Source organism: Sparus aurata, chromosome 23 (assembly GCF_900880675.1).
Source record: "Sparus aurata chromosome 23, fSpaAur1.1, whole genome shotgun sequence".
In the NCBI taxonomy this organism is placed as follows: Eukaryota; Metazoa; Chordata; class Actinopteri; order Spariformes; family Sparidae; genus Sparus; species Sparus aurata.
This window is the reverse complement of record NC_044209.1, coordinates 14,566,563-14,594,386: the sequence shown is the minus strand read 5'-3', so window position 1 is coordinate 14,594,386 and position 27,824 is coordinate 14,566,563. Positions and strand designations below refer to the sequence as shown.

Sequence of the window (27,824 nt, the reverse complement as noted above, 5' to 3'; positions counted from 1 at the left end):
TATCAAGTCGGTGATCTTCTATCTCCAAAACTTTGGTTATGGTAAGAAGCCACACGTGTTGTCTCTGTGTGGGAAAAAAAAAGCCTTCTAAATATGACAGACACGTTTTGTACATGCAGCAGCATGCAGGAAGGAGGAGGGTTGTGTTAGCAAAAGTGCGGCGTTCGCGCGCTCGTGTGTTCTCACGTCATTGGGAGTTCCGAAATTGGGCGGGGCCAGATCGTCAGCTTGACGGACCGTTTTAACTTCACAACAAAAACTTTGTCAAGCGTATTTTGAAACGCTTCAGGATGCACGACAGGGATCGAAGTGTGTGTCACAGTGAGGTAAATAATTCATAGTTATGAGCTTTTGATAGGTATCTACTGTTTATAAACAAAACAGCTTAATATAAGAACATAGAATATTAAACTTAGGTAGCCAACGGTTTTGATTACTCTCCCTTATATGGGGTTATTTTGACTGTTATCTCAGTTTTTACGGTATCCAGCTTTTTGTTACTTCGTTATTAGCTGGGTTACATTTGAGTACATTTGACAGGATGTGTGTCTGGCAGACAGACTGTCGGCATGTCGGCTACTTAGTGCCGGTACAGTAGACTAGCATTATGTATCTATACAATAGCTAAACATGTCGGTGATTCTTCCAGCTGACTAGAGTTATTTAACTCGTCAAAAATACCAACAAAGTGCTGTGATGTGACAAATGTAGCTGTTTCAGACTTTAGCGTCCATAAGTGATACATTTCCAATATGTATGACTGTGTTTATGTGTGTTTCCTGCAGGCATTAGAGGCCTGGGTCCAGATGTAATGGCCACACTTAAGACGGGATGGCTTCTGTCCATCTTGCTGGTCAACCTGCCAAATTGTATTGCTCTAGCAGGTAGGCTTATTCAAGGCTCGAGCACTTCTCTCACATACTTTATAGAGTTCAGTTCTTCCTGTTTGTGCTCAGCCTTTTTAGAATCAACTGGATGCATTCATAGTTTTACATTCAGGGGGGAGATTTTGCTGTTTTACATCCAAAATATATGAGCAGCTTGTCAGAAATGATGTATTGGCAAGGAATAAACTGTCCAAGGGTACAAAAAGTATGTCAGATTAGCTACATTTCAAGCTAATACACTATAAAGGTGTTTGCCTATGCTTAATCACTATTTGTATCTCTGGGGATATACTACATCTTTAAATAAAGGATTTAAATACTTTGTTAACCACCAAGTATGCTCTCCAGCAACGTATACATAGAGTTCAAGCACTTCAATGCTGATACTAGCAAACTATAACTTTAAAACTACCTAATAAATCATAATAGAGAATGAGCGGAGTGTTTTTTTTTTTGTGCAGCACATGTTCACTTTACACACCGAAGGCATCAAGCTGTGTTTTGATAAAGGGCCTCTTTGTGCTAAAATGTGATGGTCACGTGCCCATAAGTTCCCTTATTAGTTACTAATCCTATGTGATTCAGAAGTTCATGTATTAAGAAGGAAGTAGTGACAGGGGAGGGGGAGAGGTGCCATTATGTGGACTCAGACTTATCAAAGGGCTCATTTCCTGTTAACGTTACTGTCAGCATGCCTCTCTGCAACGTGCTGTGCACAGGCATCAAATTGATCACTGTTGAAACTGCACAGGCTTACGAGAAGTGGGTAAAGGTGACAGTCTTGTGATGAATAGAAAAAAAACTGTGTGTGAGTGACTGAGTGAGTGCGGTGTGAGTGTTTGTGGGGATGGGCGGATGCACGTATGAGGACTCTTTGCATTTTTTTTGGTTAAGCTCAGTCTTCTGTCTATTTTCTGGCTCTCTTTTAAAGCTCTCTTTGTGTCTTTGGTATAACAGTCAAATCTAACAGACAGAAACACAAATAAGTAATAAGAATCTACATTTGATATGCAGAAGTGACAGAAAAGCAATACTGGAAGTCCCATATTTGATGTCAGTATGAGGCCTCTTAAGCTCATACTAAAGTAATGTGTTTAAAAATTTAACTTTAATTTCTCAGAGTAACTGTTTTTATTGCAGATGTTTGTCTGTGGTTATTCATTTTGTGAGTCATAATTTCCTGGAATACTGTTGCAGTGGGTCAGTACCTTTCCTTGTTGTGAGTCATGGTGGGAACATTTTGGATTAGACATGTTTGTTATATTCCCTAACTTCACTTCTTTGTTTCCCACTGTTAATTCAGTGCACCTACCTAAACTACGTGATATGATATGTGTCAGGTCGGGGTATTAAGGGAGGACTATGGATAAGGGAAGGTGGACCCAAATGCAGTTAAGCACGGGAGGCAAGGATATGGGGAAACAAAAGCGAGCTTTATTATATCAAAGCTGATGCCAAAAACCAAAAGCAGACAAAATGGGGGCAAGAGGCAAAGTTTCAACACAACAGCAAGACAAAGTAGCAAAATAAAACAGTTCAACAAAGTGCAAAGAAAAAGGCAAAGTATAAATCAAACATGGAAAACTCAAAACCAAAACATACCATGAGGGAACTTGAAACCTGAGCAGGCGCAGACAAGCATGGACGTAGACAGGGGCTGACAAGTACAATGACCAGACAAGGAGTGAAGGGAACACAGAGACTAAATACACAGACACTGATGAAAAGACGAGGAACAGGTGAGGTGGACCGACAGGTGAGATAACGAAGGGGAGGAGCACATGAGAACATGAAGGGAACAAAGCAATAGACAGAGGGAGCCAGAGGGAACATAGGAAAATACACAGGAGAACTTAAAGGACACATGAGGGCATGGAAAAACAAAAGACACAAGACAAGATACAAGGACATGGAAATCAAATACAAGAACCCACAAGACAACACCAGACAAAAACAACAGATCTACAGTCATGACAATATGAGATAGTATCTTTTCTCCCGTGTTAGTTCCTCCAGGTCCTCCTGCTACTCTCTCTACCCCTGAGTGCTATATCCCATGTGATGAGAAAAAGTGCTTTGTAGATATCCATTGTACGTTGGATCAAAGGCAGGAACCTCAGATCCCGACTAACTACAGCCTGCACTGGGAGCCAGGAAATAACAGGTAAACATAACCAGAAACATCATTGTCAACTTAATAATGACAATATTGTGCTAACTTTGGGAGATGCCTCATTATTTGTTTTACTCATCTTGTCCTGTCTTGTCTAGTGTTGTCTTGTCTACCAGGGAGTTGCATGTGATCAGTGGGACCCGTTTGACTGGGCTCATCCATCGTGAACACTTTATCTACCATGGTGGACTTCGCGTTTGGGTCCAGGCAATGAACCGGCATGGTTCTGCCAAATCTGAAGAAGTTGAGTTCGATACAGCGAACATCTGTGAGTCTGACATCACCACCACCACCACTAATAACAGCAACAGCAACAAAAACAGCAATAATAATAATGATAATAATAATAGTGGTACTTGATGCTCTTCGGACAACTAGAATTAAAAATAATGCCTGTTTTAATTGAAAAATCTGGTACTGATTTGTAATTCATCCTTAAATTGTTGGTTTCTGTCTCTGTATCTAGTCAAGCCGCCTCCTCCTAAAGTCTCATACAGCCATCAGGAACCATTCGAAATTCACTGGAATTCCTTCTGTGATCAGCTGGATCTCAATATGGGATCCTGTGCTGTCCGACATCGGACTGAGGCAGACCAAGTCTGGGTTGAGGTGTCTTAGGTTTTGACTTCCACTATATTCCTTTTCTTCCTCTCAACATAGTCCGCACTGTGTAATGGAGTAAGTTGACAGTGCTGATGAATGAATAAATGAATGTCCTGAAAGAAACTCAAAGGTTTTCAAAGAAAAACGAGACATTCTGAATTGAATAAAGCTTTGTCTGCTGAATACATGCTCAAGATGTTTGTTTTTTCCTCTCCACACAGGAAGAAGAGGGATTCTATGGCAGCTACACATTTGAAAATCGCAGGCCCTGCACAGCCTACGAATTTCAAGTTTGTTGTGCCTGCACAGGCTTGACGAGTGACTGGAGTGATATTGAGAGAATACTAGCCATAGAGACAAGTGAGTCCTCACTTATGTGGTCTGCAAGTTTATCATTACAAAGAACTTTGAAATGTTTCATAAATGGTTGTAGTTTCTTTTGTCTGTTTTCTGTTGTGAACTGTTGCGTTAAAAAGTCAAAGTAATAGTTTGGCATTTTGGACAACATGCTTATTCACTCTCTTGTTGAGGTTCAGATAAGAAGTGCGTTTTCGATGTGGTGATGGGCAGATATTGTTACATTCGGACAGAGCCACAGCTGTATCCCCCTGTTAAAACATCTTTGTGTCTTAGCTAACTGCCTAAGCTTGTGCAGACATGACAGTGGTATCTCTGTAAGGAAGCAGTTACTTCAAGTTGACACAAATGCAATTACATTCTTGACTTTATAATCCTGATTCGAAACATACAGTATGGTGAGACAAATGGCAGTCTAATCCTATTTACTCATTCTAATTGCTCTCTGCCTTCTCTTGTTCAGCCCCTGTTGGGAAGCTAGATGTATGGGTGGACTGTGGGATATACCCTCCAATCTTTGACTGTTTTCTGACCTGGAAGGTACATCAAACGATTTACCTGCAATCACTGTCCTCTGGTTGAAATCAAGAACAAGAGTCATTATGTTTGCAAACTAACCTCACCACTATCCTCTCGTCTTCATCCTATGCAGAAGCTTCCTGTTTCTCAGGCTTGCGGTGTCATTCTAGGATATGAAGTCAGACTGTTTTACAAAAACGGCACGTCGGCGGTGGTGAATGGGTCCATAGCTGAACGATATGGCATGTTGTGTGATGAGGTGCAATGCCACTTTAATTCCTCTCTAAAAGATGCGTCATCAGTCAGTGTGTCAGCCTACAATGCTCATGGTGCCACAGTGCCCTCTTACCTCACCCTGCCAGTACCAGGTATCAATTTTCCCAACTTTCATAAAAGTATGGAGAGCTATAGGTTAAAAGTTATAGTTAAGCGTATGATTGCTGGAAAATAGTGCTACAATAATTAGATATTTGTATTATCTAATTATCTAAATTCCTTCATTTGTATTGGTATTATATCAGCAGAAGTAACAAATAACTTTCTCCTACTAAGGTAAAGAGAAAAATGAGCAAGCTTTGCACCTCAAGATGAATGAAGAGAACCTCACAGTGTCCTGGAATCTCCCCTCTCAGCTCTCTGACACCCTGAAGGAATATGTGGTGCAATACAAACAGGCAGGAAGTCCCCTTGGCCAAGCTTTTGATTGGGTAAAAGTGAACAAAAGCCAGACAGCAGCTTTTTTTAAAGGTCTGTTTGATTTGATTACTTTGATAAAAATGCCATAGATTATAAGAAGATAACATGTAAAACAAGACTGCTTAAATGTTTCAAACATCTAGATCAGTGATTTGATTTAAAGAAATTGTGATCAATGGTTATCACAAGTTTAATTTTTAACCTTTATACTGAATTTTGGTGGTTTCTGGCTGTTTTCAAAATGGCTAATTTACTGTGTTGTGTGTCTCCACCTACAGGTCAATTTAAAAATTACAAACCTTACCAAGTGTCATTGTTTGAAGTGTTGCACAACGGGAAAGTCCATTACCTTTTATCAGCTATTGGATATTCTCTTCAAAGAAGTAAGTATTTGTGCATTGTTCTTGGACCTTTGATTCAATTATTTTTTTTCTTCTCTCATCTCTCCTCATTTTAAATGGAGGTTAAACTTGTAATTCTCATGCTTCCGTCACAATTACTTTTCAGTCCCCTCCAAACTGCCATCATTTGCGGTGCCTTTCATTGCTACCACTCATGTGAACCTGCGTTGGGATCCTGGGCCCCTCTCCAAGCAGGATGGGCTGATCCTCTACTACCAAATAGGACTTGATGGACAAAATGGTACATCAACAATATTTCATATAGCTTTAGTAATTAGTAAAGAATACAAAGGAAACTCAAATGATTTTTGCAAAGATTGTTCATAACAATGGATCAGATCAAATTGGCATTAAATCATTGTAGTTAAGACTGGTGTCATGTCTGTATGGTTGGTCCACCACACTTCAGTCCAAACTGGTGTAGCTCATTGCCATGAAATGCTGGAAAATGTATAATTCCCAGAAGATAAATCCAGCTGACTTTGGTGATCCTCTGACCTTTTCCTTAGAGTGCCACCAGCATGACATTAAACTCTTGGTTTGTTTAAATTACATTTATGATTATATTTTGTTATAAAATCTATCTATATGTAAAATAATAAAGAATATATAAAAGAAAGAAAGTAGCAAAGAATGAAACAAAGTGTTAATAAAAGAAAAAAAATACTATAGTTAGTTTAGTGCAACTCTGTTGGCTAGTCTCTGATTTCTTAACCTCACCCTATTCAATTTGTCTCTCCCAGTGTACAATGTGAGTGCATCCCATAGGAATTTTACTTTACAGCATCTCAGTCCGGGACAGAAGTATGGGGTGTGGATAAGAGCTGTATCTGCCATTGGGACTGGAGAAAATGCCACCTTGACATTCGAAACAAAGCACGGTGAAGAATTTGGTATTGCACCACATCTTACCTCTTTACTAGTTTATTGTGATGAGCTTAAGATGAACTGTATGATAATGAGTTTTTAAGAAGTGTCATTTGATATTTCTTGCAAGATTGTAGGTAATCATGATACCACCACGTAATAATACTGGGTTAAAAAGTTGATCTCTCTCATCCCACTTCTCCCTCTCTCTCTTTCAGCAAACTACCCAGTCCTGTGGGTAATACCGTGTCTGTTTGGTATATGCTTTCTAATTGGACTCAGGTGAGAAAATTATATTGAACAACTTTTCTTCAACTTTTGTTATATTTCAGAGCATCTGCTCTCCTGTCTCTGTCTGATCTTTATGATTGGAAAGTCACATTTTTTTTCTTTTGTGTTGGCTAATACTTGTGTTATCCATTCCTAACTAAGTATTTCAGGTGTTGTTGAATTCTTATTACGAACTAGGGTGCAAAACTAAATTGTTGGGGTGAATTAAAATTTCCTCTAAGTTTCATGTAATGTTGATGTTAACATTGACGCCAAGAATAAATTAATTAACATTTTTTTATATTGATCTTCAGGATTGTGATGGTGGTCTAATGTTTTTGTTTCTCGTATATGTCTGCTAGTGCTTGTCGAGGAAACAAAGTGTGTTCAATGGTGCCTCTGTTTTACTGTGACAAAGTGCCGGATCCTCGCAATAGCCACATTTTCAGAGAGATGAAGCAACAGGTGAGCACTTAATTTTGGAACGGGGTTTACACTTATTTTTGATCCTGAGCAGTGCCATTTCTTTTATAATTCACTACCAATTGATAATTTACAACTTCATGCTCATGAATGTAGGCATGTCCTGGTTTGTTTCTGTGTATTACCAAAATGCAAAAAAACAACAACAAAAAAGCAAAACCTGTGTGTGGTCTCCCTATAGATTAATGACCCCTTGACTTGGATCTGCATTCCCATCCATGAGCCACATCCAAAGATTTCTCTGTTGGAGGTTGTCGAAATCCAGCCGGGGGCTTCCAAGTCCTCCCTGGAGGAAACTTCAGACACTGACGGATTAATTAGGCCAGTGGTCGGAGAGGGGAGCTCCCAGATGGACTGCCAAGATGATCAGATGAAGGATGGCATCACAAAGGAGTGTCCAAGGACAAACCACAAATATGGAAGAGAGGCGTACAGTAAAATGGTTGACTCAGATGAGGAGAGGGACGAGGAGGATTGTTGGAACTCGTCAGAGGAAGAGCAGGGCACATCAGGTTATGAAAAGCACTTCATGCCCACTGTTTCGGAAATACTGGCCGTTTTATAATGTCTCCATGTTGACTCATGGACATTCTCATGTATGTTGTAATTTTTTTAATGTGAAGAAAATATTCAGATGATGCCATTGTAGACAGGCCTGTGTAGACTCTCTCTGCAGCACCCTGTAAGGTGGAGTCAGGTCATTGGAGAGATTTGTCATTCTACAGTTCTCCAGTACCTCCCTCAACCCTGGTTTCCACCTTCCACCTAGCATTTGTTTATTTTGGTATTTGTTTTTTTTATTATTTTAAATAGTTGCTGGCTTAACGACAAGGTGCTCACTTTCCCTGCTTCAATTCCAACTCAGGTGTACTCCCTTATTTTTATCTCATGTTCTCAGAAAACCCAAATGTTTACTGGGTGAGCAGTGCATTGCAGTTTCTTCATAACTCACACAATGATCCATACTAGAGCCCCATTATGAAGTATGCAGAGTTAGGAATTATTTTTAATTTATGGTGATACAGGACATGAACTATTGCCCAATGAAAGTAAATGTTAATGTAACACCCATTTTGCCAAGTTTACCACATTTAAAAACATTGCACCTAAAAGTTCTTTTCAGAAAAATGTTCATTTAACATATGTACAACTGTTGTACATTACCAGTCAAAAGTTTGGACACACCTTATCATTTAATGGGTTTCTTTATTATCATAACTATTTACATTGTAGATTCTCACTGAAGGCATCAAAACTATGAATGAACAGATATGGAATTATGTAGTTAACAAAAAAGTGTGAAATAACTATAAATGTGTTTCATATTTTTGATTCCTCAAAGTAACCACCCTTTGCTTTGTTGACAGCGCTGCAAACCTTTGAAATTCTCTCAATGAGCATCATGATGTAGTCACCTGAAATGGTTTTCACTTCACAGGTGCGCCTTGTCAGGGTTCATTTGTGGAATTTCTTGCCTTCTTAATGGGGTTGGGACCATCAGTTGTGTTGTGCAGAAGACAGGTTGGTACATAGCTGACAGCCCTATTTGACAACTGTTAAAATTCATATTATGGCAAGAACCAATCAGCTAAGTAAAGAGAAACGACAGTCCATCATGACTTTAAGAACTGAAGGTCAGTCAGCCTGGATAATTGCAAAAACTTTGATTGTGTCCCCAAGTGCAGTCGCAAAAAACATCAAGCACTACGACGAAACTGTCTCACATGAGGACCGCCCCAGGAAAGGAAGACCAAGAGTCACCTCTACTACTTAGGATAAATTCATTTGAATCACCAAACTCATAAATCACAAGTCAACAGCACCTCAGATTAGAGCCCAGATGAATGCCTTCGGTTCCACTCGCCCTGTCTTTGTGCGACACAGAAAAGGTGAACGGATAGTCTCTACATGCATGGTTCCCACCATGAAACATGGAGGAGGAGGTGTGATGGTGTGGGGCTGCTTTGCTGGTGACACTGTTGGGAATTTATTCAAAATTGAAGGCACACTGAACCAGCATGGTTACCACAGCATCCTGCAGTGACATGCCATCCCATCCAGTTGGCGTTTAGTTGGACCAACATTTATTTTTCAACAGGACAATGATCCCCAACACACCTCCAGGCTGTGTAACAGCTATTTGACCAAGAAGGAGAGTGATGGAGTGCTGCACCAGATGACTTGGCCTCTACAGTCAGCTGACCTAAACACAATGGAGATGGTTTGGGATGAGATGGACCGCAGAGTGAAGGCAAAAGGGCCAACAAGTGCTCAGCATTTTTGGGAACTCCTTCAAGACTGTTGGAAAACCATTTCATCTCTCGATGACCTCATGAAGCTCATTGAGAGAATAAAACACGTTTTGAGTGATTTCACACTTTTTTGTGTACTACATAATTGCATATGTGTTCACTCAGTTTTGATGCCTTCAGTGAGAATCTACAATACAAATAAAGAAAAACCAATGAATGTGAAGGTGTGTCCAAACTTTTGACTGGTAGTGTACATGTTTGAATAAACAATCACAATAAGGGTCTGAAAGAGTTTTGAATGTATTAAATTCAGTTAATTTCATTAACAACACAGCCATGCTGATGGAATAATCTACTGTATGTGTGTGCAAACACAACACAGTCATAATATTACATATAAAAATTAAAAAACAGTTTCCAAAGACATTCCACGTATACAGAACAACAACAGCGCCAGATAATGAATGTGCATATTCAAGTCTTTATTAGAAACACTTAAGTAGATAAACATTTACAAAATATCTGCTGTACATCCTACCAAGAATACAAATAACATGATCATTTGAACACCTTCTAAGCTAGTAACTTCATAAACAAAAACAAATGCATTAACAATGTACAGATTGAATATGATTTTTAAGTGATGTGAATTTTTATGATACATGTTACATGTGAATCTTGATTAAAACAAAGAATAATAGACATTAACGACACTTGGATCCATTTATTTTGCAAAGTTACAAATTATCAGAAAAGTATGATGGATACGCAAACGACATACTGTAGACATTTCTATATTTTATAACTGTATTTAATCCATCGTTCTTATTGGTTTTTTAGTTTGTATACCTGTCTTGTTCCGATGGTAATTGTTGTATAAATTACGGTATGTGACGAGAAAAAGAAACGGGGTTCCTGTAATCTCGCGTAGTTGGCGAAATGTGTACTGAACGGAAGCCGCCATAGGTCAATTTCAGTCGGCGTGCTCATTTGAACAAGAAGAACCGCTACGAAGCACGGGAGAAGAGCGGCCTAGTACTGATAATTCAACTTTCAAGTCAATATTGTACGTATAGTATTGGTCCGCTTGTGCTTTGACAAACTATTTCAGACATATTACATCGATCAGACCGCCTCATCGGGTAAGGTGTTCTGATAAAGCGAATATCAAAACAAGTATCCGTTATATAGCATTAGCATGGCTAGTAGCATTAGCGTTGTCAGTCGAACAGTATGCTCAGAGGGCTTAGCGGCTAACGCCAGCTTGCAAAACGTGTTCACCAAGTTTGAGCCTAATGTTGCCTGCCAGCGTTATGTTAACGGTGGCACGTTTACATGTCCATTCAGCTCGTACCTTTTTCTAAAAGGATGAGTTGGTACATGGATTCATTTGGCTAGCAGATGGCGGTATTTGACTATTTCTTTGCCGGACGGGCACATTGTGACCACCCTGCATGGACCTGTCCCGTCGACCAGGCCTGAGCAAGAAGGGCAACTTTTGGTAGCATCGGGTCAACCGCAAATTGACATTTCGGAAAGTGCGTAACCAACCAATAATTTATAATCGATTATTCGGCTTATTGTAGTAGAAAAAACTATTAATGCAGTCACATGTTACTAGTTAATGTAAACCACACGGACTGCTAGCTTAGAACCGGGAAGGCGGCCCTGCTACATGGCTATGCTAACTTGTTCCCTGACAACTTTTCTCGCACTCTGACCGAAAGCAGCTGAATGCGACCCTCGGTTTAATCGCGAGCATCGGGTCCACGTGCTGAACAGCACGGTTTTTAAATATAAACGAGCAGTATTGAGGCACAGAGAATTTCTGAAACTTAGACCTACAGACCGGCTGGCGTGGGGGGTAGGATTAACTTGGAGCGGTTAAGCTGGGTCACAGAGATTTTAGCTGTCGTGTTGTCTAATGTCCTCGTTTTTGTGCCACAAGCCGATTTCCATTTACAATTTTTGGGTGTTTGTATTCTGGGATTCAAAGGCCAAACGGTGCTGCGAGTTATACCCCCCCTCTCAAATTACCTCTACCAAACTCTAGTGCCCCCCCACCCCCACCTTAGACTTACACCATGTGCACCTTCTACTTCCTGCATGCAGTCCTAAGCTTATGCACTTTGTTCCTCAACTATTTTGTAAATGGGGTAATACGATTTAAAAAAAAAAAGCAGTAGGTGATGTCTGCAGTGGCTTTATATTACGTTTAGTTTTTAAAGTAGTGTAATGAAGTGACTGTTTAATAGTAAAAAAAAGGCAGTGTAGGACCTACCAAGGTTATCTTAAACTTAAGATAAATCCTATCATACAAATTAATTTTTGCATTGGGAATCGCAGATGCAAGATTTTAATTCATCCAGTTGAGCTGAGTGTTGAAGCTTCCGTTCATGAACTGTGTCCTTCCCTGACCATATAAATGCATGTGGACTTTGGAGATGATGCATCATAAACATCTGACTTCCAGTGATGGTGTTTGTATTCATACTGTCTGATCCAGAGCCACTTGCTTACCTATTTTTCTTTAATTTCACTTGGTAATCTATAAAAATTGCAGAGGGGTACGCTGGAAAACGCGTATAGAACAGAATTAATACTTGGATTTATTATCGTGTGTTTTTCAGGATGGAGTGGCAGCCAGATGAGCAGGGACTTCAGCAGGTCCTCCAACTGCTCAAAGACTCGCAGTCTCCCAACACAGTCACACAGCGAGCTGTTCAACAAGTATCCTACTGCAGTGTTTTCGGAGGGTGCAAATAGTACAGCTGTTGAATCATATTTTATTAAACTGTGCCTCTCTGAATGACATGCATTGTTTTATGCTAGTACCAAATACACTTGTATTGTTCTAATGTTGTACCTGTACCATGTTTACTTCATTGTTAATGTTCTCAAGTTTCAAAGTTGAGGACTCTTCTCTAGTTGCCCAAAATGGAGGATTGCTTCATTTAGAAGCTCCAAGTGATATGGTCCTTAACTGCCCTGCTAGAAACTTGAACAACTCAACCAGTTCCCTGACTTCAACAACTATCTCATCTTTGTCCTTACGCGACTCAAAACTGAAGGTGAGTAGCCAAGTTTTCCTCTCAGCTATATATAACACACCAAGATCATTTTATAATTGAAGGTGCTGCTATACTACCATACTCTTAAAAGCTTAGCGTACTGTATGTCACACAGGGAAATAACATTGTGTATGGTGAGCTCAACATGTGGACGGTTTATAAGCTCATCATCTGGCAGACAGTGGAGTTGAGCCGAATGATAACGCACGATTAGAATCCATCTAGATCAATTAAATATGTTAACGTATTTGTTTACAGTTAAGAATTGATATATAGTTACAGACTGAAAGTACTTGTGTCTAGAGTTAATCTGGCCCCACACACATATACTGGTTAGTGCGATACATTTGACCAATCACCAAACAATCTTAAAACATGTGAAACTCATATTTCAAATAACCTTCTGTTCCGTTTTTTTGGTCTGTTCCGCAGACGAGCCGACTCGCTCCCTCAGCGGTCTGATATTGAAGAACAATGTTAAGGCCCACTACCAGAACTTCCCCCCAACTGTTGCTGACTTCATCAAGCAGGAATGTCTCAACAACATCGGCGACCCCTCGCCGCTCATACGTGCCACCATCGGTGAGTTGGTGTGTTTTGTGGCCGATGTGTGGGAGTTTGGTGTGAAGGCTGTTTTCCATCACAAATTATTTTTGTGGGCTAGCTTTCATCCAGATAGCCGATACACCCACACCTCCCCCGCTTTCCCTCTGTTACCCTCTGAAGATGATGCATAAAATGACCTGAGTGCCAGTGAAGGTATTTGTATTCATACTGTCTGATCCAGAGCTGCTGCAAAGGCAACTGCTCGTGGTCTTGTTAATTATAAATCAGTCTGAAGTCTGTCCTCTCTCTTGGTCCTCTAGGCATCCTGATCACTACGATTGCCTCAAAGGGAGAGCTACAAACATGGCCGGAACTGCTGCCCCAGCTCTGCAACTTGCTCAACTCGGAGGACTACAACACCTGCGAGGTCCTTATTTTTAGTTTTTTGTGCTACCTGTTAAAAATTTTAATAATAAATTTAATTTTATTATCATTATTGTTCCTAACCCTAACCCCAAATAGCTTTTACTAAAGCTTGATTTTGTTAATTTATTTTTGATAAAAAAATTCCCTCCCCATCACTTTTGAACTGCAATATACTGACAGCCAGACTGAAAGAAGTGAACTGAAAAGATAAAATGTCGTGATGTCAAATAGGGCTGCACGAAAAATCGTAAAAAAATCGCGATCTCGATTCACACATACATGTGATCTCATTTCCACACATAGCGATTCTGAAGCATTTTATATCACGAGCTGAATCACAAACAAATGCTCCTATTTTCTTCCCGGATTTTTTGAAGCGCCCCCAAACGCAGCACTGCCGCTGCCTCCTCCCTCAACCTGTTATTCAGTGGAGGAAGCCCGCCTGCAGTTGAGTGTTTGGAAGGAGTGAGTAAGAAGCCGTTTTTAGACGGGGCAGCAAGCCGCCAATCTGCCCGTCCTTTTGGCGGCTAGGTCCGCGGTTTTAGACAATGGGCGGCAAATTGAGGGTCTGTTTTGCTCCGCCGATTTGCCGCCTCGCCTGCTAGATGGGCAACTGGACAGCCGCTGAGATCCGGGAGATGCTAGCGTCTCCTGGATCTCTAGTTTGTTGTTGTAGCGCAAGCTATGAACGGTCGCTACTTTCAAATTAAAAGCCCCCCGCTAAGAACCCAGTTCTAAACTCCAATGGGGTGCAATGTAAAGCTATTATTTTGAAGACAAATTCGTTGTCAACTGTTCACAGCCCAACTAGAGCTTCACGTCACGTCACATGGCTTTTGGAAAAGGAGGAATATTATGCCTCCGTTTTAGAAAGCTGACCACAGCAGCTATCACATATCACCTAGCCAAGGATACAGCCCTAATAAACACTGTACAACATGAGGGATTAAAGGATGCCCTCTCATCTTGGAGACTTTTTTTTTTTGTTTTTACTTTTGTAAAAATCATTTCTCATCAATGATAGAACTTCAACAAAACAAAACATTGCTCTGCATACTACAATGTTTTTTTTTTTTTGTTTTGTTCAAGTTCATCAGTGCAATAAACATTTTGTGAAAAAAATCATGCCAGAGAATCGTGATCTCAATTCTAAGCAAAAAAATTGTGATTCACATTTTTTCCAGAATCGTGCAGCCCTAATGTCAAATGTCGCACGAGTCACCAAGTCACAAGTTTTTAACTTCCAAGTCGAGTCTCACGTGATTTTCTGTTAAGTTGCCAACAAACAAAATAGTGACTTAAGTCCAGACTCAGGTCAACATCTCTGGTGTGCAGAACCTTGTAAAGAAACATTCAATGATTTATTACTTTTGAAATGTTATTTATATTGAAAGCCTCACGATTTATATTTTTAGATGACATTTCAGTTTTATTAGTTGCATTTGTTGTGGATGTAAAAATATCCATAATGAGAAAGATTGACTGCATTTGTGACTAAAATTTCTTTACTCATTGAGATAAAAAGCGCAATCCGCACAGAGCTGTCAGTACTTTTTGCTTGGTTGTATTTTCTGATGCAGTTTCATTCTCTCCTCTGTGTCCCTGTACGTTTTGCGTTTTGATTTGACAGCCTCTCTGTGTATGTCCGTGTCTCAGGGCTCGTTTGGAGCACTGCAGAAGATCTGCGAGGACTCGTCTGAGCTGCTGGACAGCGACGCTTTGAACAGACCGCTCAACATTATGATCCCCAAATTCCTTCAGTTCTTCAAGCACTGCAGTCCCAAGATTAGGTACCAGGGAGAAACTGACTAGTTTTTGCTTGTTTTTGTGTTACCTTCTGGATGTGATGCATAGTAACATCTGACTGACTGTGAAGGTGTTTGTATTCATACTGTCTGATCCAGATATTTACATAGTCACAATAATGCTAATAACAGGACTCGGTTAAAATAATTTGACGTTTTTAAAGTTTTTTTGCGCATTTTTCTGTTTTACCTGTGACTTATTTTGGAAACGGTGAATTATATAGTCCAGCAGTTTTCTCTGTATTAACAAAAACGCATTTTATTTGACATTAAAGCACCTCTGTGGTTGAATTGACTGTTCCTGTTATCCTCGCAGGTCCCATGCCATAGCCTGTGTGAACCAATTCATCATTGGCAGAGCCCAGGCTCTGATGGACAACATTGACACCTTTATAGAGGTGAGCTATGTGTTCTTTTTGAATAGCAGATGGACAAAAGTTGTTTTTGTCAACCCATTTTCTTCTTCATCCTATTCCTGCTTTTCTTTCCTCCCTATTATAAAGAATTTTCATTTTGTTTCTCTCTCCTATACTAGAGCCTGTTTGCGCTGGCAGCAGATGAGGACTCAGAGGTTCGAAAGAACGTGTGTCGAGCCCTGGTTATGTTACTGGAGGTCCGCATTGACCGCCTCATCCCCCACATGCACAGTATCATCCAAGTAAGTGTTGGACAACCTCCCAATCAGCTGTAGACCTCCTGTACGTTCATGTTTAAATGTGGGAGAATATTTATGCCACATTTCACCCAGTGCATCTGGAAATGATGAAACACCCAGCTCATTGATTTACAATGATACCTTTTAGTTCCTATATTCTGATCCAGATATTAAACTTTGCTGTGCTCTTGGCTTACAGTTTTTCTTCTAACAGCCAACTAATTCTTTGATATTATCTCTTAATCATATTTTTTTCCTCTCCCCCTGCAGTACATGCTGCAAAGAACCCAGGACCCCGATGAGAATGTGGCTCTGGAGGCCTGTGAGTTTTGGCTGACTTTAGCAGAGCAACCCATTTGTAAGGAGATGCTGTCTGGACACCTGGTGCAGTGAGTACTATGTTAATTACTTTTAAAATATGGTGGAAGACGTTTACTTTTGGTATACATTCTTTCTAAACACAACAGTTTGATAATTAAATACATAATCAACCCCTTCATATTGGCTCATACATGGAAATCTTCTCTCCCTTTTTTAAAATAGACTGACGCCTATCTTGGTAAATGGGATGAAGTATTCAGAGATAGACATCATACTATTAAAGGTGAGCTCTCATTTTGGTCTTCCTACTCATTTAGAAAAACTTCTTTATGTTAAAAAGTATATATGATGAAATAGCTGAAGTCAAGTGTGCGTGTCTCCAGGGTGATGTTGAGGAGGACGAGGCTGTTCCAGATAGTGATCAGGACATCAAGCCTCGTTTCCACAAGTCGCGAACTGTCACCTTGCAGCATGAAGGAGGGGAGGGTGAGGAGGGTGAGGACATTGAGGATGATGATGACGATGATGACGACACACTATCTGACTGGAACCTGCGTAAGTGATGGAGAAGTGCAGTTAAGGACTTTCCAAAATCTGTGAAGGGGCATTCTGGAGACATTTTGTAGACTGTTTTTATCAATTATATATGTCTGAATCCACCTAGTGTCCATTGCATTTCATCTCCAGTCTTTATGCTCCTCTGTAGGTTGCACATGAAGATTGTAATTGGGCTTTTCTTTTGTTGATGCAGGAAAGTGTTCAGCTGCAGCACTGGACGTGCTGGCCAATGTGTTCCGTGATGAGCTGCTTCCCCACCTCCTGCCGCTCCTGAAAGGCCTGCTCTTCCACCCTGACTGGGTAATAAAAGAGTCTGGCATCCTTGTCCTGGGGGCAATAGCTGAGGGTAAGACTCTTACGTCTGTGGTGTCTGTGGCAACTCTAGTTCTGTTAGAGATGTCAAAACTTGGCTTTATCCAGTCCCTGTTTGACTGAATTGTCTGTTGACTGGCACAGACCACCTCCAAAATATTGCACCACAGGGTCACAAAAGCTGAATAGATGCATTGAAATCTGAGTATCATTTCTGCTGATCCCCACCTGCACCAGAGCAAATGTTTCCACATAGGAGTAAATAGTCTAGGGTGAAGCCAGACACTTGGTACAGATGTTGTTGTTGGACAGTGCAAAGAGGCTGTAATGAGCCATCTGGAGTGAGCACTTTGTATTCCACTGACCCACTTAAAATTTAGGCGGATGTAGCTTAATGGGGCTAAATTTAGTAAATGTTGCTCTTTCTAAAGCCCTTCTACACATTTTTTTTTTTTTCAACCATCTGACTAGGGCTTCTGTTTAAGTATACTGGAACCCTTTGAATTTTTAAGTCCTTCATTGCATGCTTAGCACACGTTAACTGCGTCGCCAATCAGCTGTGGCCCTCCTGTACAACCATGCTAATTAGATGTGGGAGAAGATTTAAACTATGTTCATATTTAATTTCACTCCACTCAGAATTTGGAGGACTTTTAAGCCCATCCCACATCTGGAAATGATGAAAAACCCAGCTCATTGATTTACAATGATACCTATAGTTCCTATATTCTGATCCAGATGTGCTGCAGCTGTGTTGCTATGCTGTTGTACAAACAGTAATATTTCCATCCCAACTGATTCTGTTTTATTTTGTTTTTATTTATTTTTTACATGCTCTTTATAACTTCCTTTCCCCTTCTCTTTCCATGCCTCAGGCTGCATGCAGGGCATGGTGCCCTACCTTCCAGAGCTGATCCCCCACCTCATCCAGTGTCTATGTGACAAAAAGGCCCTGGTGCGCTCCATTGCCTGCTGGACCCTGAGTCGCTATGCACATTGGGTGGTCTCCCAGCCTCCCGACTCCTACCTCAAACCCCTTATGACAGAGCTTCTTAAGCGCATCCTGGACGGCAATAAGAGAGTGCAGGAGGCTGCCTGCAGGTGAGCAGCTTCACATTCCTCCTCTACTTTTCATATGGATATGATGAAAATCCCAGCTCATTGATAAACAATGATACACTTTGTTCCCATATTGTTTTCTGATCCAAATCCATCCAGCATTTGTTAGTACCGGAATGTCACAACCATATTTATGTAAAACACTGATGTCTTCATGTGCTCCATCTTTTTTTCTTAGTGCATTTGCAACTCTGGAGGAGGAGGCGTGCACAGAGCTCGTCCCCTACCTGAGCTTTATCCTGGACACGCTGGTGTTTGCCTTCGGAAAGTACCAGCATAAGAATCTCCTTATTCTCTATGATGCTATAGGAACTCTGGCAGACTCAGTGGGTCACCACCTCAATCAGCCTGTAAGCACCTGCTCCATTTTGAACTGTAACCTGTACACTAACTTGCTTTCACGAACATAAGTATTTTTTGGGATTTCCTTTGCCAAGAGTGTATGATAAGATGATACTCTTATTTTCTTATTTGTCAGATGGATGATCTTATCTAACTGGCCAAAAAAAGAACATTTGTGTTTAAACAAACTGTATGGCTTTACTAGAGTTGCGAATCTTCACTGGCCTCACGATTCTGTTGTGATTCAGCTGTCAATGATCTATATGCACACGGCTAATTTTTCATCATTTAAAAATGTATTCGGAGTCCTTCCAATAATCATTCTGCAGGAGTCTACAAATACTTATTTTTATTTTTTTACTAAAAATATTTAACCAGTATCTGGATATGATGAAACACCCAGCTCATTGACACAAAATGATACATTTTGTTCCTAATATTTTCTGATCCAGATATCACATGCCTCATGCTACTTTGGATGTTGTGCACATTAATGCAGTGCATTAATGCGTACCTTTACAGAGAGTGGTCTGCAGATCTGTTGTGGTTCTTGATTGACCAATTCTATGGATGACTTCTGGCGAAGGATGTTTATGATGCCTCCGTCCATCATAGCTCCTACAAAAGTAACAGTTCGATGCATGGTAGCAATGTTGCAACGTAAACTTATTGCGCAGCTGAGGCCGGACAATCTTCCAGAATCTTCCACGTTCGGATCGTGATGCATGTCATAATTGAGATATTTCCATGGCAATGGATTTACAGTTTTCTTTTTCTCAGGAGTACATTCAGAAGTTGATGCCCCCCCTTATTAACAAGTGGAATGAGCTGAAGGACGAAGACAAGGACCTGTTTCCACTTTTGGAGGTGAGAAGTTCATTTTTAAAGCAATATTGCCCCACAGGAGGTACATTTTCCTAGCACACTGACCCAAATTGTGTGTGTGAGGTGTTTTTTTTTTTTTTTGTTTTTTTTTTCCTTCATTAATTTATAAATGAATAAAAGCATAAGCTCTCAGTGTTTAACCAGTATCTGGATATGATGAAACACCCAGCTCATTGACACAAAATGATACATTTTGTTCCTAATATTTCTGATCCAGATAGCACATGCCTTATGCTACTTGGGATGTTGAGTGCTTAAAAGCAGGTTAATGTGTGTACCTTTACAAAAAGTGGTGCATTTTGGGTCTCCCGTAGCCATTAATTGCGGTTCTTGGAACTTGACTGAACATATTCTAGGCAAAATAGTTGTATGTAGATGTATACAAATGTAATTCTTTCACACTGAAACAACAGAGTAAAGAATTATGGTTGCTTTTAAAGATTCTTTCCCATCTAAAAACAATGATGTATGGTTGCTGACTGCTTCTGTGGCACTTCACAGACAATCCCAGAAAACAGCATGTCTGTTTTCCTAACAGTCATGTGTATTTCCTCTAGTGTCTGTCATCAGTCGCCACCGCCTTGCAGAGTGGGTTCCTGCCTTACTGTGAGCCTGTCTATCAGCGCTGTGTCACACTAGTACAGAAGACACTAGCTCAGGCGATGGTGAGGAAGCAAACAAACACGCACTATATATATGTTGTTTATTTAGCTCTCCTTCTTAAGAGGTGACATATGTCTGTCATGTTTGTACAGATGTACAACCAGCATCCAGACCAGTATGAGGCTCCTGACAAGGATTTTATGATTGTGGCCTTGGACCTGCTGAGCGGCCTGGCTGAGGGTTTGGGAGGTCATGTGGAACAGCTAGTGGCCCGCTCTAACATCATGACACTGCTTTTCCAGTGCATGCAGGTATAAAGGGAATGTGCTTTGCAGTTTCTTTCCATAATTTTATGGATGTTGGATATTTACCGTGCAAGTATAACATTAAGGGTTGTGATTTGTGTTCCAGGATACTATGCCTGAGGTGAGACAAAGCTCCTTCGCTCTGCTGGGCGATCTAACCAAGGCATGCTTCCTCCATGTTAAACCCTGCATTGGTGAGTGTGTGTGTTATCAGAGCCCTGAGTAACTCTGCCACAGAGACATTGAATTACATCACCTGTCCACTACTGACTACCAGTCAGCACTGACTAATACCAGTTGTAGCCATAGATGGTTCAATGTTTTTGATTTTGGTGATTACAAAGCCTGTGTGTGCGCAAGTGATTTGATGGCATGTCCATGTCCCTTCCCCCAGCTGAGTTTATGCCAATCCTGGGGCTCAACCTGAACCCAGAGTTTATCTCCGTGTGTAACAATGCTACCTGGGCCATTGGCGAGATCTCCATGCAAATGGGTGAGTGTTTTTACATTTTTTTTTAATTTAAAAAAAAAAAAAAATGTGTTGCACTCACTGAAAATAAGTGCCCTGTATCTGGATATGATGAAAACACCCAGCTCATTGACACAGAATGATACATTTTGTTCCTAATAATTTCTGATCCAGACATTGTACACCTCGTTATGCTGTAGGGGGTACAGTTGCTTGCATGCAGGTTTATGGTGGATGCTCATGTGTGATAAAGTGTAATTTATGCAAACTTATCTGCAAGTTGGTGCAAAGCACACTGCATTTGTCTTTCCCCTTGACGTTAATTGGGGTTCTTGGCCCTATGTAGGGCGTTGTTCTGGTCCCCTCCTGCTGTAATGGCTGTCTCTAGCTGTAGACATGTACACATTCTTGAGACGACATTATGCATTTAGGATTTTGGATTTTGGGAGACTTCACCTGATTGTGAAAGTGTGGCTTACAGTGTGTTGTTACCCCATATTCTGTTGAAAAACTTGTGCCATTGGACGTAACAGAAGCCATTATGCTTGCTCATAGTGTGAACATGTGTGTGCATGCATGCATGTACGCCTGGCAAGCCATTGTCCATGATCCAGTCACCCTAGTGACACTCTGTGTGATCTCCTTACAGGCACAAGTGTCAAGGAGCAAACAACGAATTGTCCTGGTGAGCGTATCTTTTAGACCAAAGACTGCAATATGAAAAAAGAGAATTCATTTCGAGATGTTGAGACATGCCTCCTATTTGCCCAGACCCCCTCTCCTCCAAGCTGCCAACTGAAAGTTATGTGAAGGATTTTTGAAAAGCCGTTTATTTCAACCGTTTCTGGTTGCTAAAGGATTTGGTGATGTTACTGAGATTTGGTGTTAACACTAAAAGCATTCACAATTTATGTTCTACGCACACAATTATTCCACAGCATTTGTGACACTCAGCTTGTTCCATATCAATGTAGAAGCTTCATTCAAATTCAGTATTGAGCTCTGCAGCAGCAGTAAGAGTGTGACGGGTGCACCCGTGAAATGAACTGTCTGAGCCAGGGGTCAAACGGCAGATACCATCCAGACATCACAGTGGCAACCTTTGATCACAGCTCGAGAAAACCGATATAGCTTCAACACCTGTTGCATTTTGAGGCACACACAGACATAGTCCTATTTATAAGAATTTTACTCTTTCCCAATTTTCTAATTATTCATACTTCAATTTATAGCCAGTGATGCAGGTTGGCTCCCAGCTCACACTATATTTGCTTCGTTCACCCCTTTTCCCACTTTGTGACTTTTAATACTCCTTTAGCTAATTCTTCATACAAAGTTAAGCCAACTGTGCAGTTTAGCTCGCAGCCATTAGTCATGGAATGCTGTTTAGCTCCAAGCTCGCATTCATTTAGCATCCTTCATCCCTTTTTCTCACTTTTACAATTCTTAACTTCCTTTGGCTAATGCTTCATACACAGTAAAGCCAACTATGCAGTTTAGCTTCCAGCCATCATTCATACTCACTCAGCTCTTTCTTCATACAAGGTTAACCTAGGGTTGTAGCTTATCCTCTTTACACTTGTCTAACTATTCATGCTCACTCATACTTTCAGCTGCCCATTTAAGCCTCAAGATGTTCCACATTCTTCATACACTAGTTTTTTGCGACTTTGAAATTATCCTCCTCCTTCACCCCCCTCAAAGGCAAACTTAAGGCAAACTTAAATGGCAGGAAAAAAACTTTAAAAAATTGGTTCTTGCTCATTTATTTTCTGTATCATTTCTCTGTCCTCCTCTTACTGGTTGAAAGTAGGCAGCAGGCTGAGTCTGATGCCTGATTGGCATCAAATTGTGACATTTTGACAGTCATAACCATGAATCATCCACACTGCAAGTGACCCATTTTCCTCAGATATTTGATATTTGGCACCCGCTCTGTGTTGTATGTCTATAGGTGCAGAGATGCAGCCCTATGTAGGCATGGTTCTGCCACACCTGGTCGAGATCATAAATAGACCAAACACACCCAAGACGCTGCTGGAAAACACAGGTACACACGATCACACGTGCACAGAACAAATTGGGATTGTGTCTAAAACATTGTGAGCATTTGTTGGTCATGTTGGGAGGCTTATGGTAACTTTTGATTGATCTCCCTCTGCAGCCATTACGATTGGCAGACTAGGTTACGTCTGTCCCCAGGAAGTGGCACCACAGCTGCAGCAATTCATTAGACCATGGTGAGTCACACGTATGAACCTTACCATTTGAATATCTAGACGAGACCCCTAGCAACTGAATAGATGAATGAATACTTTTCCACTTTTGTCTCTCTTTTTCTCAGGTGCACATCGCTGAGGAACATCCGAGATAATGAGGAGAAGGACTCTGCCTTCCGGGGAATCTGTGTGATGATTGGCGTCAACCCTGCAGGAGTGGTTCAGGTGAGGTTATATGCTTTAAAGCTGTTTGGGGATACAGGGGTTAGAGAGGGAGTGTGTAGTGAAGTAACAAGTCCTCTCTTAATCTGTCCAGGACTTCATTTTCTTCTGTGATGCTGTGGCCTCCTGGGTCAACCCCAAGGATGACCTGAGGGACATGTTTTATAAGGTGAGTGCCTCATCTGAAGTATTTCCACATCACTGATTTGATCTTGTCAAACACATTGATGGATGGCCCTGTGATTATTTTAGCTTGCTAGTTTAGTTCTGGCTCACCACGTTCTGTGATGATCACCAATCAGACATTCGAAATCTGATTTCATAGTGTGGATGATTTTTGAATCTGAGAAGTGTGGATAGAGCTTTTTGTCTCGGTGGGACCGCAGGTGTGCCTAAAAGCAATTTGGGAAATAAAACATTGTATTAGTGAATATTATTACCTAGTGTTGTAAATTGCCAATGTGCAGCAAAAGTGATTTAGACATCGATGGTTTGTATAGTATATCATAGTTCATAAGATACTTATATAATTATATACTGTATGATGGATGTATAATCTTAGAATGATTAGTAATTATAGCTGTCAGATAAATGTACTGGAAATAAAGGAATAATATCTATTTCAAATACTGGAATACAGTACTTCAAAATTGTAGATAGGCATGTGAGTTGTACTTATAGTGCTTGAATGAATTTACTGTCTGCCACTGACTAGTGGTTACCTACATTCATTTGTAGGGTTGCCACTTTTGTAAAAAGAAACAACAAAAAACAGCCAGGTTCACAACTAGTAGTGAGGTGTAGTTCCACCATGTGGAAGGTTACTCTGCCTTCATGATGGTTTCTCTGTTATTCCTTCCAAGATCTTGCATGGCTTCAAGGACCAGGTTGGGGAAGAGAACTGGCAGCAGTTCTCGGAGCAATTTCCTCCTCTGTTGAAGGAGCGCCTGTCAGCCTGCTATGGTGTCTAACTCTACCATCCCCTGGTCAACGCAGGACACCAACCTGTTAGGTATGTCCATCAAACATCTCAACAACCTACGCCCCCAGACCCCTTTCTGGAAATGATGAAACACCCAGCTCATTGATAAACAATGATACATTTTGTTCCCAAATTCATTTTCTGATCCAGAGTGAGACTTTTCTCGGACAATACTTCCTCTTGAGTGTTCCACTGAGTGTTTATTTGTTTGTTTTTTAACACCTTTTCTTTGTTCCTTTTTTGTCTTCTCTGCAGGTTAATGTAGGGGAGGGTTACTGGGGATCCCATTGCACTGCCCAGATTGTGGGAAGAAACGAGCGCTGGAGGGATGAGACTGGCCTTGATCCTCCACTCAGCGGATGGCCCCTTTCCCCCCGCGCCCTGTGTGTCTCTGTGAGGGAGGGTGGGAGGAGGGTGGTGGGTGTGGGAGGGTAAACTGGGGATATACATATACCTCTCGGATTAAACGCCTCACTAAATCCAACACACTCAAAAGTGTCTTTCGCCAACAGCACCGCAGGGAACCCTAGGTAGGCGGGGACAAAATTAGGGGCTGGCTTTGACCTCCCTGCATTGATTTAATTATTCTGTTAAGATAGGAGACAGCTGGGAGGGGGAGGGGAGTGTCAGGTGGGTACATATAAAGGAATTATCTGAACCAGCATAGGATGCCACAGTCCCAAATACCACAATGCACGTAGTCCGTAGAATGACTTGCACATGTTGATGTGTTTAAACAGGCTCGTGCCAGAGGCTAAACAAAAAAGAGACGCTTTTACTATGTAACTGCAGGAAATGTGCACAAATCTTTTGCACCTTTTACGGCGAAATTGCAAAAACCATTTTGTGTGCATATACATGGGTCTTGTTCTCTTTTCACATGTACACTTAGCAGAATTTAATTTCCTTCCTCTTCCCGTGGTTGCTGAAGTCCTCTCGATTCATAAATTCTTTTTTTTCCCCTAACTGGAGGCCAAAAAAAGATGCAGTCGGTCTGTCCTCTAAGGTTTTACCACCGCAGTACCAAGTTATTGCATGGCATATGATCACCTCTTAAGAGACGCATGTTTGAGTGAATGTCTGTCTTGTTGCTCACTTGATTTATTACGCAAATTGTCAGCATGGGGAGGCTGCCATAGTTTGAAGCAGTAAGTGCTTGGTTCTTTTGTCCTCCCATTCATACATATTGTGTAATCAATGTCCCTATAGTTTAATAGAGGCTGTGTGTGTGAAGACCAACTTTAGGTAGATTAATACAGGAATCGACTGATGTCAGATTGGAGAATCACTCACTGCAACAAGCGTTCAAATACTGTAGGCAAGTTGAGAATCCTCTTTGCTGCTGCTGCTTCGTTTGAGAGTATGTGCAAAACGGACTTAATGAGAGCGATAAGACATCTACAAGAATGAATTGGTTCTTACTGATAAAAATGCACTTTTTTCTTTTGCAAGAAATTTAGAATTTCAAATGTAAGACACAGTAATAATATACTGATCTTGAGATATAGTTTTTTTGATAAGTGATTTTAGGACTGTTAATGGCTTGCTAAAGTAAGCATATTGATGATAATGTTAAGCAATGGTAAAATGACTAGGGTAAGACTTGAGGCCTCTTAACATAGTTTTATAATGTAGCTCCTAAAATGGATTGAATAGGATTTAAGAGGAGGGAGACATCTGAATTACAGTATTTTGGATCCATGTCCCAGTGCACCTGTCAATCCATATGTTATCTTTTTCATCAATGCTTTTCTTTGTTAAATGATGGCTGCTTGAGCCATCAAGGCTTCTCCTTGTCATAAACATTGCATGCTTTTCAATAAGTCTTGCTCCTTTCTTTTATAGTCGTTTTATATTGGGTCCGTTTGGAGGGATCTACCTTAAGAGCTTTGTCAAAGGCAATGCAATTCACTGCTGGACTAATAAGGTACTTTTCCAGCTTATGATCAAACTAGTGATTGCTGTGCCATATATTCACCCGTTGATACTGTGTAGGATATGCCTGGGAATACACTGACTCAGAGTCCTAATTGTTCTCCCTTGACACTGGTTAGCTTACGTGAGAGAGTGGTGGTCTTTATCCAGCTTTATCTGTTAGTCATTGTCCATAGTGGACGGTTGTAATTGAAGTGTGTACGGCTGTTTGCCTGTTGGTGTTTTACTATTAAGGTGTGTACGTGAGTACTGCTTAGATGTAACTTTGCACCAGCCCTTCGATAAAGTAATGTCCAGGCCATTGCTTGAGTTGTGCCTGAGTTGATGTGGCCACTGAAAGTATCAACATTTGCCTGAGAAATCTCCTGAAATAAAGACTGCGACTAATGGGGAAAGAACAAAAACGTATCCCTTCCAGATAACGTTTTCCTGAATATCAGCCCACATCAATAATTATGTATTTTATAGAGTAAGATTTGATGTGTGGTTTTTCCTTAACCAGTGTCACTTGGAGTTTCTTTTTTTGTAGCACAAGTTTTACTGATGTGTGCAAGCATTTAGATATGAAGTGGCCACTTGTAATGCAGGCTTGACTAGTTCAGCCTGCATTACAACATTCAGAAGAATGCAGCTCCTGAACCACAAAGAATTAAAGTTTCACCACGTCTCGCTATGTTGTGATTCACTGAGCTATATACAGAAGTAAATTTAAATGCAGGTTGTCCACAGGTATTTTTTTTTTAACATTTATTTTTTAATTTTATGCTCATGTGAAAGTTTTTTGTTTTATTTATTTTGTTTTTATTTTGTTTTTTTATTTTTTTGTGCGTCAGTGCACAAATTGTTTTGGACTTTAAAAGTTATTTTTTTGTTTTCCTTTTTATTCTTTTTATTTAAAGAATTATTTGTTTTCGTTGTTTTATAGCGGACCATTTGATTATGTCAAATTTAATATTGTGGTTGGACTGAAGGAGAGTCAGTGCTTGGTGCATACCTTTTGGGAAGAATGTGGAAAAGTAATTCATAACTTTGTTTCAATCTGATATCAAGGCTGGCAATTGAATTTGATGTAGTACCTTTTTTTTTTTTTTTTTTGCTCAACTGTGGTGCAGGTGGGATGTTATCAGATGTATCCCTTTTTATTTAATTTTTGTGAATAGGGGAAAATAAATTTTTTTTCTATTAAACTTTGTGTCAGTTGAATTTTGTGTCTGTGTATAAACTGTTGGGAACAAGGCTGTCCAAAGTGATACTTGTGGCGTTTTGACATGAATGCTATGGAGGGGGGCAGATGGATTGCCACAATAAGTGGCTGAATGTTATCAATAACAGCTTTTTTTTAAAATTGGTTCTGCAATGGACTTTCAGGACTACCGTGCTGATAGACCAGTGTGGAATGTTTAATTTTAGGCCCTTTGTTGCTTACTTTTATATATAAATTGCATTTTTAAAACTTGTTTATTCTTCATGTATCTTCTTCTCAGTCGATCAAATGAAGCTGACTAAGAAGGATTGATTGCCCCTGTTGTTCGTTTAGGTTT

General features: G+C 40.5%; 2 protein-coding genes and 4 non-coding genes across 9 annotated transcripts; all 6 read left to right on the top strand.

Annotated features, from left to right (window-relative positions):
• Positions 1-206: 206 nt before the first annotated feature.
• Positions 207-10,216, top strand: il12rb2l (interleukin 12 receptor, beta 2a, like). Of its 2 annotated transcripts, none has more exons than XM_030407132.1 (15): positions 207-326; positions 786-884; positions 2,895-3,051; positions 3,159-3,328; positions 3,527-3,669; positions 3,885-4,023; positions 4,484-4,560; positions 4,673-4,907; positions 5,092-5,286; positions 5,514-5,618; positions 5,743-5,877; positions 6,380-6,517; positions 6,722-6,785; positions 7,136-7,238; positions 7,438-10,216. In XM_030407132.1, the coding sequence occupies exons 2-15, from the start codon at positions 812-814 to the stop codon at positions 7,819-7,821; spliced, it is 2,118 nt and encodes a 705-aa protein (XP_030262992.1). In that variant the 5' UTR covers positions 207-326; positions 786-811; the 3' UTR covers positions 7,822-10,216. The 2 variants fall into 2 exon arrangements, with proteins under 2 accessions (XP_030262992.1, XP_030262991.1); XM_030407131.1 differs by having other exon boundaries at positions 6,380-6,529.
• A 206-nt stretch (positions 10,217-10,422) lies between these two features.
• Positions 10,423-27,470, top strand: LOC115575248 (transportin-2-like). Of its 3 annotated transcripts, none has more exons than XM_030407127.1 (26): positions 10,423-10,574; positions 12,139-12,238; positions 12,504-12,579; positions 13,012-13,161; positions 13,446-13,552; positions 15,208-15,341; positions 15,673-15,754; positions 15,892-16,014; positions 16,282-16,400; positions 16,555-16,615; positions 16,716-16,887; positions 17,084-17,236; positions 18,078-18,303; positions 18,500-18,671; positions 19,444-19,530; positions 20,106-20,213; positions 20,304-20,462; positions 20,563-20,650; positions 20,851-20,949; positions 21,575-21,610; positions 22,880-22,975; positions 23,090-23,165; positions 23,270-23,369; positions 23,461-23,535; positions 24,230-24,378; positions 24,604-27,470. In XM_030407127.1, exons 2-25 carry the CDS (start codon positions 12,140-12,142, stop codon positions 24,335-24,337), a joined length of 2,706 nt encoding a protein of 901 aa, XP_030262987.1. In that variant the 5' UTR covers positions 10,423-10,574; position 12,139; the 3' UTR covers positions 24,338-24,378; positions 24,604-27,470. The 3 variants fall into 3 exon arrangements, with proteins under 3 accessions (XP_030262987.1, XP_030262990.1, XP_030262988.1); XM_030407128.1 differs by having other exon boundaries at positions 10,472-10,650; XM_030407130.1 differs by lacking the exon at positions 21,575-21,610.
• LOC115576445 (small nucleolar RNA SNORD41) lies at positions 11,947-12,014 on the top strand. Its single transcript, XR_003982852.1, has one exon. It is a non-coding gene; the product is annotated as a small nucleolar RNA SNORD41 (small nucleolar RNA).
• LOC115576446 (small nucleolar RNA SNORD41) lies at positions 15,389-15,455 on the top strand. The gene has a single exon (XR_003982853.1). It is a non-coding gene; the product is annotated as a small nucleolar RNA SNORD41 (small nucleolar RNA).
• On the top strand, positions 16,111-16,180 carry LOC115576458 (small nucleolar RNA U54). The gene has a single exon (XR_003982865.1). It is a non-coding gene; the product is annotated as a small nucleolar RNA U54 (small nucleolar RNA).
• Positions 17,874-17,942, top strand: LOC115576457 (small nucleolar RNA U54). The gene has a single exon (XR_003982864.1). It is a non-coding gene; the product is annotated as a small nucleolar RNA U54 (small nucleolar RNA).
• Positions 27,471-27,824: the final 354 nt, after the last annotated feature.